Here is a 10,681-nt window from a genome sequence, read left to right as displayed (position 1 = left end):
CCTCGACCCATTAGTCCCCCCCAAAAACCCCCCAGGGTTTTTGGTTTCCTCAAGCCACAAAAGTGAAAGCAGAGGGGGGGGGTTGTAATTTAACTGAATTAACAAATTTTTCATTCTTAGTGCCCTGGACTCCAGGGAAAGTCCGAAGTACGTGAAAAAAGCAGTTTTCTACCCATCAATTTTTTATATTGCCAAAAACGAAAACGAATGGGGAAATAACATCAAAATCCGTCTCTTTATAAAACATAAAAATAAATATAATTTACGTATTAGATTTTACTTTTTCCCCTTTGATAACTTGAATATTTCTAATTTATATTATTTTTATGTCTGTGATATATGGCATAAATTGTGTGTATGTAGATAAGTATTATACGTATGAAACATATAAACTTGCCGCATAATATACAAAACACAACAAGACATATAAAAATTGGTTAAGCTTTGTTATATATTTATAGAAGTATATTTTAAAAAAACACAGATTATATATAATGAATTATTGCAGTATGTATAAAAGGATACATCGTTTTATATTTGAACCCTTTCATAAATGCATAATATGGGTACTTTTAAAAACACACACACCACCAAAACACACATTTGTAAAATGTTTTATATAGGATAAGCATTTCTAAAAAATCTATAATAAAAAAGATAGATGTATACATGCAAAATAAAATGTATGGTATGAACAAACGGTGTATAGCAATTATACAGATAATAAAATTTTTGGATTGTATTTCACGCCCCAAATCATCATCACAAAACGGTATGCCTGTTTGAGCAGCCGTAGACCTCCCCACCATCCGCGCCAAAAAACTCGTCTTACCTTTTTTTTCCCCTTGTACCATCGACACCCCGCAAAATCTTTGAATTGTCGCTCATCTGTTTCGGTTTGCCTCCCCTCTTTTTCCTATCACCACCCCTGTCAGAAAGTTTTTCAATACTTTTATTTCTCTTTACAGACAAAAAAATTTAATTCCCCTGTCAAGTGTCAACATGGTTTTTACAATTATTTTTAAACATTCATCATTGTTTTTCTTGCCAGCAATACCAGTATCTTTCTGTAAACCCCACATTTCAAAAACTATGATCTTTTTTGTCTACTACTTCAGCACCAACATCGAACCAATGATGAAATTTTGGGAAAACAATGAGTTCAATAACTCAGCTTGTCGTAAGGTCTTCCAGATTTATTGAGAGCAATTGTGCTTTTTTGGCAAGGGAAACCCCCTTCTTTTTATTCCCGGGGAATCATCATATGTATTAGTTAAAACAGCCCCAAAGATAAGTGACTTTTTCACTTTTTCCACAATTTTCCTGTTTGAACATTTTTCATCATTTTTTATTCCCGGGGTTATTTTTTGAATTTCTGATTTTAGTTTTTTTTGGCTTTAGAAAACCCCAGCCTTTTTCGTGCTTTTTAACTTTTTTAGTGGTTTTTGTAGTTATGATACGCGGAAATCAAAAACTATATCATGGGGTCCCTCGATTGATATTTTGTATCCTCCAACATCCACAGTTCCTTCAAAAATTTCGAGCCCCTCTCAAAATTTTTCAAATATATATTAAAGAGGTGCGGGGGGACAGAATGCAACCCTGTCGCATCCTTTTTGACTTCGAACCATTTTTAACCAAAAGGGGGTTCTTACAGTGTTGGTTGGCATAAAGGGCTTTTTTAGTTGATGGGGTTTTGGAAAATTCATATCTTCATGTTATTCCGAGGATATCGTGCCCAACGTATAAAAAGCTTTACAAAATCGATGAAAACGGGATAGGCTTTTTAACAAAAAAGACCAAATTTTTGGCTGTGACTTATTAATGCAATTGTCCTATTATTTTTTGATTGGAGTGCGTCCCTTTTTTGGTATGGGAAAGTAAAGACTGATTTTCCCCAGTCTTTTGGCCATTTTTTCTTTCCCATTTTTTTGTAAGAGTTTGTAAAAGTATTAAACACTTTCCCAGCATTCTTAATTAGTTCTGCGTTATTTCATTTTTGGGGTCTTGTTTCTTTACTTCTTTTAGGGGTTTTAACTTCGTTAGCAGTGGCGGTGGTTCATTTCGTTGTCGTTGAGTCGTTGAGTCAAATTAATTTTGTTTTTAGACTTTATTTTTTTGTATGGTTGGGAAACCCAATTTGATTCCACTATCTTTGACTTTTTTCCCATCACATAAAACAAGCCATCTTCATTTTTGATAGTGTCCATTGTGGGTTTAAATTTTCGTTGTGAGTTTCGTACTCCTTGGTAGAGTTTTTTATTTGTCTTATTGAAGAACTTTTTCAATTCTTGGCAATGTTCTTTTAAAAATTTTTTTTCCCTTATCTTGTCGCAATAATCTTTAAATTTTTTTGTTTTTTGTTTTTGAAAATTTATTTCTTCAACGGGTTTATGATCCCCTTGTTTTTAGGCATCTTTTTGTTTCAATTTCACTTGGTTTTTTTTCAAAACCCCAGGGTAAAATTTGTCTTTTTCTTTTGGGGCGATAGTTTTCTTAAGCAGTGCTCAGCAGGATTTTTTTCCCTTTTTCCCCACAACTCTTTTGGGTGTTTTATACTTCACTTTGATTGAGTTTTTTCAAATTTTTTTGACACGTAATTCGTAAGTTATAAAGAGTTTTGTGTCGGTTTTTAAGGGGTGGTTTTGGAGTTCCATCTTTTTGAGTCTTTTTTTAAAGTCGATGTTATTTTGGGGGTCACTGTGGTGGGCCCCAGCCTTGTTTGGCATTTTTATGAAATTTTTCCATTTTTGGTTCAGAAAAGTGTCATTTTGGGTTTTGGGTGTTTTTTGTCGGGTAAAAACCCACGTGTACAAGTGCTTGGGTGGGTTTTTGGGAACAATGTATTGGCATAACAGTTTATTTGTACTACAAAATTTCAAAAAAAATCTTTACTTTTTCATTTATATCCCCAAAGGGCCGAATTTTCCACGGTGCTTTTTTAGATCATTTTTTTCCCACTTTTGGGGTTTAGGTCTCCCCTGGTTATTTTTACATTATGTTGGGATTGTGTCTAAAGTATCTTGGAGAGAGTTAAAAAAATTTCCATTTTTCATCATTGCAAATTTGGTTGGGATAGCATTGTTATATAATATATGAGGTTTTGCTTTTATTCTGACTTTTGAAAGCATCTTTATTGGGCGTACCCAATTAGTGCATTTTCAGTTTTTTTGTGGAATCATAGCAAATCCTGACTTAAGTCCCTTTTTTTTTCCAGAAAAAAAGAACGTCTTTTTTCTTTTGTTTTTGAAACTTCCATTACTTTTCCAATTGGTTCACTTATTCCTAGTATTTGAATTTTTATCTATCCATTTGTTACAGACAGTAGTAATTTGCCCATCTCTTTTATTTCCTTCGTTCCACGTTCCGATTTTTAATTGTTTTCTAATTGGGACATGTTTTTTATCTTCTTTTTCTCCAGATGCTTTTTAACATGTCAGCCGGTTGCCCCCGACTAACGGCCCCCTTTATAAAACCCCGCAGGGCGATTGGTTGGAAATTTTAATTTCTGTTTTAACATTTGGGTAGAGGTTTTTCAGGGGAAAATAAAAGTTTAGGGAACCCAGGCCCTTTCAAATCGCAGTTCCAACTAACTAGGGGAACTATCTCTGCCGCTTTAAAAAAAGTTTTCCTGTAATACGCCCGACTATTATTTGGTGAAACCAGTAATCAGTAGAACTAAAGGGGTTTTCACCAAATCCACTGCCCGGCCCTATTTTTACCGCAACCCCGGTATAGGGACAATAGGGTGCATCCTTTTTCAAGGGAACCCCCGGGAGTTTATTGTCTTACCAGGACAACACGTACACATACAATGATAAATGATTTTATGTATGGTGCATGCTGATGCTCACTATATAAACGTAAAACTAGCACCAGTGGGCACAGTCCTAGTGATTTGAACACTATTAATGTAAAGGAACATAAGATAATTAATTTTTTATAAAATCATTATGAAGTTATAATTGCAGGAATAAGTAATGAATAGTCAATAATAATAGGAACATAAAGAGAGAATAATGATATAATATAACAAAATGCAGTCTGAAAACAATGGGATAGTTCTAAATGTATTTCCTTTTTTTCAATACCAATAACCTAGTAATAATATTTACAAAATAAGTTTAATTATTAACATAATCATCTTTTACAATTATCAGTTACTAGACCCCCTTATTAGTGATATCCTTTATATGAATCCTATTAGTGATATTTCTGTCATAAAATGAAAAACAGTGTGATAGATGTAAAAAATGGTTTTTGCTGTTGGGTAATTCCAAATTTTATTTTTCCATCTAAGCACTGCGAAAAAAAAAATCGGAAAATATGTAATACGGGATGGTAATTCTTTAAAAAGGGCAGAAAAGGTTGGGAAGAACATTTTTTAAATGCCTTTTTTTAAAAATATTTCACGTTTTTTTTTATTTCGAAGTTATGGAAATGACTGGCATGTTCTCTTTCATGCCCTTTTCCAAAACATTTAAATATGACTTTAATGCCTAGAAAAATTAATTCTATTAACCATTTTTTAATTTGGGCGGCTGTCCAGAAAGGAAATTTGAACTGGCATAGCGAGGGCGGCGGGTTTTCTTTTTTTTTTCTTTTTTTGAAGTAAAAGGGACCGCATAAAGCTCGTTACCCTTTAAGGTTTTTCTTTGGGAGAAAGGGACATGAGGGTTGACGATGTCCAGGCGCTCGGTCCCTTTTCCCTTCACTATCTCCGTTAACTGTAATGTTGTGAGTTAGAACCATTTCCCTTAATATCTGAAATGTGACATCACCACCACTATGCGCGATCACACAGTAACGTGTACACAAAGAAGGAAAGGAAAAGATCCACAGTAAGAAATGAAACTAAATCGTAACATTTCGAACTCTTCACGAGTTTCTCTTTAGACGAATAATAAACCGTCTAAACCATTTCGATTTATTATTCGTCTGAAGAGGAACTCGTGAAGAGTTCGAAACGTTACAATTTAGCTTCATTTATAACTGTGGCTGTTTTCCTTTTCATATATATATATTTCACACATGCACATATTTACGTACTTATTTCTCTATGTGTATACATATAGATGTACGATACTTTTCATTCACTTTCATATAGATGAAACCTTGGAATCGCTCATCTTCGTAATGCGTGGGCGTGGCCAAAGTATACCTGGAGTATATAAGCTCGATAATAGCGGATGGGGGCCAGTAGAAGCGTTTCTCGTATCTATCTGCTCGTGTCACCATGGCTCTTACGTTGGTAGGTTGTAACAATACTGTCTCCTAAAGCTGTTTTCACTGTACTATCTAAAGAAATTATTTTTTTACGAAATGATTATTTTATTTTGATGTTAATCTTTGCTTTCCAGTCGATCGTTCTGGTATGCGCCGGAGTCGTCCTTGGCTCCGTTCATCCTCCAGCATATGGCCATCACCCACAGCCCGCTTACGGTCATCATGCACCTGCTTACGGTCATCATGCACCTGCTTATGGCCACCAGCATACCTATGAGCACGGTTACTGCGACCCAACTGTTGCCCCCGCATGTGCTGCCAACTCCACTCTGTCCTACTGCTTGGAAGACACTGAGTATCCCGAGTACGAGATCAAGGCTGCCATCACTGCCGATCACTTGTTCGCCAAGAAGTACGCTGACGTCGCCGACCAGTCTGCTGATGACCTGGTAGACATGGTTAGCAAGGACCAGGAAGAGGCCTTCGACTACTCTTACTACACTGGAGCCTCCACTGGGGACTCTCCCTACGATGCCACCCACTGGGGTGGTCCTGAGGGTTACATCTGTCCCTCCGAAGTGGTGTATGCCATGCCCAAACGTGCTCAGAATGTGGACGGCAAGTGGCGCGTCATTGTCAACGACGTTCACTATTACAGCCAGACTGCCCGCCTCGAGACTTGTCTATTCCCAGAGTCTGCTTGCCGCGCTCTTGCTCCTTGCTACCAGAGCCACTGCACCCAGAAGTCAGTGTACCACCGACTCCTTTCCTACGACCCATGTGACCCCTACAAGGGCCTGTTCATCGACATCTACAAGATGCCATCTGCCTGCTCCTGCCACCTTCCCGCTTAACACGCCACCACAACACTCCTCAACACCAATGAACCACCGAAAATACCTATTACCTCTTACGTGATTGCAGAACTACCTTCAATATCACTAGTCACGCCAGGGGGACGCTCCCTTCGCTGCTTTCTCCTTTTTAATTTCCTCTTCACTTCGCCCATGTAAGAGGTGGATGTGAGAAATCCATAGCAATATTTATATTAAATAAATAATTGTTGAACTTATTACATGATTTTCAACTCCTTGGCACAAAAGTTATTCATATAAAAAGAACTAAAGATTGAGTATTCGTAAATTTCGAAGGGAAAGGTGAGAAAGTCTCCTTTGCTTATTCCAGATTCGCCACCCAGTGAAGGTGATGATCATAGTAATAATAATGATAATTATAAATGCCAAAGTCATGAAGATAATAGCAGTAAAAAAACAGTAAAACCATAACAACAATGATTATAACAATAATAACAATGATGGTACCCATAACAGTGATGATGGTAACAATAATGATGCAATAAACTATATATTCTAAAGGTAATGATAAAGATAAAATTATGGTTATACTACAAGTGATACGAGTGATAATGGTGATCATAATAATAATTATAGAATGATAGAAATAATAATGATAATAATAATAATAACAATATATAATGATAACAAAATTGAATGGAACAAACAAAATAATGATAAATAATGATAATGCCAGTATTAAAAATGATAGTGGGCTAAGATGATATTAAATAATGACTTTGATAACAACAGTACTGATAATGATAACGATACTGATAATTTAAAACATGATAATATGATGCTCATGATAATGATAATAATATCAGCAATAGTAATGACAAAGAGAATAATTACAATATAGATACTAATAATTATAACATTACATATAATAATAATTATAATATAAAAAAGATAAACAATAACAATATATAATCAAAATTATAATAAGAACAACAATGATATTATTATAATAATAATGATGATAATATAAATAATAAAAAAAAACAATAAATAATCACAATAAGAACAACAATGATAATGATAACAAAAATGATAAACAAATTAATGTCAATGACGTGGATACTGGTAGCACAATAATAGTAAAAGAGCAACAATGTAAACAACAATGATATTCATAATAAGAAGAATAGTTATAGGAATAGTATTAAAGAAAACATAGTCTTTAAAAAAAACATAAATTCTTTTGTTAATTAGAATATATGCAAAAACATATATAAGGATAACCATAATAGTTAAAATGATAATACTTACAATAAAAAAACATTGATGATAAAAAATGAAGCCATAGCATTAGTAATAACAGTAATAGTAAACATAAGCATACTCACACATACCCACACACACGCATACATATATATGTAAATAAAGCTATATATAGGCTACACATATGTATTGTATATACATATATACATAATACGCATAAACGTTTGTATATGTAAATATATATATTATGCAATATTTATATCAAGATATATATATGCGATACAACTATAATACATGAATACATAAACAGATAAATAGATAAATAAGAAAATATGTATATATACACACATATAGGTATATATATAAATGTACATTTGTGTATACATATACACATACATGTATGCATACATAGGTATATACATTCACACACACAACACACACGCACACACACACACACACACACACACACACACACACACACACACACACACACACATATATATATAAACACACACGTGTATGTGTGTTTGTGTGTGTGTGTTTTCATATACAGTCATGTGTGTGCATATGTGATAAAATTTAGCCGTAAGTATGTATGACTGAGTGTATATATGCAAACGTTTACTGTACGAATGATACATATACAGTAAAAACAAAATGCAAACAAGGGCATGCACTTATGAAACCCATGGCTGAAGGCTGAATTACTTTCGCCTTTCGAATATGCTATGGGGGTGTATCGGGTGAGGGGGGGTGAGGGAGGTAATGTTCCCTACATAAAGGAGGTCTTTCACCATGGTCGCTACAGTTCGAAACGCGCGAGAACTGAGGGTGCAGGCATGGCTTTACGATACTTGGTGAGTTCATGTTATCCTCTGTCTAGGGAAAATCTATTGAAGATGGTACAGTTTATCTTCAAGTTTGTATATAGAGGAAAAAAACAGTACATACATACATGTATATAGGTGCAAATTATATATATATATATATATATATATATATATATATATATATATATATATATATAGATATTCATCTGTACACATCCGTTTATATGTGTATTTGTGTATGCATATGTGTATATCACTAGGAATATATATACAAATATATGTACACATATACATGTATTTACATATTTACTTACATATATATGTGTATATATATAAATTTATATACATATATATCCAAGCATGTATATGTATATATATACACACAAACATATGCATACACACACAAATGGTAGTAGCAATGCTTATTCACATATATATTTTTCCCCATGAGCCTATGTGCGTGAACGTATATATATCTTTGTAAATATAAAACAAAGATATGCATCTTAATATTTATCTAGCTATCCATGTACTTAAGGATATATGTATGAACTTGCATATGAACACACACACACATACACACACACACACACATATATATATGCGCATGTAAATGTGTACGTGTGCATAAGTACGCACACGAAATGCCACCTATAATGGATACTAGGTCCATGAATATGCCACAAAATCTTAACAGATCTATGTTGCAGGTTTACGTTGGTTTGGTTGGCGCAGTCGGCCGACAAGACCTCACAACTGTCAGCATCAGTCTCGGCGGTGCCCTGCGGTCAGCCATCATAGTTCTCTCAACATCGCACGCAATTCATATCACCATCAACATACCTACACATACACAGCCCGCCTTACCATCCACCACTTCCTATCACCCTGCTCCCCGCTATCACCCACAGGCCTTCCTATGAGCATGAACCTGCTGTGCCAGAATGTGCCAGCCAATACAACAAAATCTGGTGCCTCCAAGACGACCCATTATCCCACTACGAGATAAACACGCAGGCCGTAGCATCACTACGAGAAACTCCGCTCCCTCATGAGACGTAGTGACCTCAAACCGAGCGTCTCTGGAACGACCAAATACCTGGATGAGGAAATTACTTTGTGACCCACAGGGAACCGATTACATCAAGCCCCTTCGTGGCCCAGAACACCGAGGAAAAGTGGCCGTGTCATGGTAAACAATACGGATGTCCATTATCAGACTCTCACTCAGACACAACGTATCGAAGAGTGTCTCACTTCCGGCGAATGGCATGTCCTCTGGTGCCTGACTGCTACGAGTCCAGTGTCTGCGAAGTCCATCTACCACCGCTTCTTGTCTACGACCACTATGATCAGTACTTCCCCTCGCATGAGACATTCAATGCTTCCCGCCAGCTGTGCTTGTTGTGGGTGCCTACACCATCGATCATTAGTCACCAAACAGCTGATCTCAAGCCATATTGGGGGGAGGGGGGTGGGGTGAACTTACATGAATTCAACAATATTTTATCATTCTTAGTGCCCTGGGAAGAAGGCATACCGTCCATGGAAAGTCGAGAAGTACGTGAAGAAAGTAGTTTTCACGCCATCAATTGTTTATATCTGCCAAAAATGATAACTGAATAGAAATAACATCTAAATCCGTCTCTTTTATAAAACATGAAAATAAATATAATTCTACGTATTAGATTTTTACATATCTACCCTTTGATAACTTGAATATTTCTAAGTTATATATTTTTTGCATGTCTGTGTATATATGTGCATATATGTGTATGTATGTATATGTATATATACGTATATACATATAAACTTACATATACACAAACACACACACGCACATGAGTATATGGTTAAGTATATGTATATATATATTCTTATATTAGTTTATAAACACAGTATATATATATAAGGATGTACATATATATGCATGTATGTATATAGGGTATATACGTATGTATATTTGAACCTACATAAATGCATATATATATTTACATATGTAAACACACACACCACGCACACACACACACACATATATATGTGTGATATATGTATAAGCATATCTCTCTATATCTATATATAGAAAGTATAAGTATACATGCAGATAAGTATATGTATAGGTATGTATACAAAACGGTGTATATGCATATATATACGGTATAAATATATATACGTATATGTATATTCACGCACACATACAGATGCATAAATGTATATTTATGTATGTGTGCATGTATGCATGCATACACTATATAAACGTAAATCTATGCACACAGTAGACACAGTCCATAGTAGTGATGTTGAACATTATTAATGTAAAGGAACATAATGATAATGTAATTATATATAATAATCATTATGACAGTTATAATTGCAGTAATAATGAAAATGAATATGTCAATAATAATGGGAATATAAAGAGGAGTAATAAGAATAAAGATAATAAAATCGCAGTTCTGATTACCCAAAGGTGAAGTTTAAATGATATTCTGTTTATACCATAACAATAAGTTGTTATAATATGCAACAATAGTTAATTATAATATC

General features: G+C 34.7%; 1 protein-coding gene and 1 pseudogene across 1 annotated transcript; one reads left to right on the top strand and one right to left on the bottom strand.

Moving 5' to 3' along the window:
* The window catches only part of LOC119572948, a 79,377-nt pseudogene that overhangs the window by 39,182 nt on the left and 29,514 nt on the right, over positions 1–10,681 (bottom strand).
* Positions 5,204–6,176, top strand: LOC119572949 (protein spaetzle 3-like). Its single transcript, XM_037919906.1, has 2 exons — positions 5,204–5,251; positions 5,361–6,176. Exons 1-2 carry the CDS (start codon positions 5,237–5,239, stop codon positions 6,078–6,080), a joined length of 735 nt encoding a protein of 244 aa, XP_037775834.1. The 5' UTR covers positions 5,204–5,236; the 3' UTR covers positions 6,081–6,176.

The sequence above is a fragment of the Penaeus monodon genome, chromosome 5 (assembly GCF_015228065.2).
Source record: "Penaeus monodon isolate SGIC_2016 chromosome 5, NSTDA_Pmon_1, whole genome shotgun sequence".
NCBI lineage: Eukaryota > Metazoa > Arthropoda > Malacostraca > Decapoda > Penaeidae > Penaeus > Penaeus monodon.
This window is presented reverse-complemented; position numbering and strand designations above follow the sequence as displayed.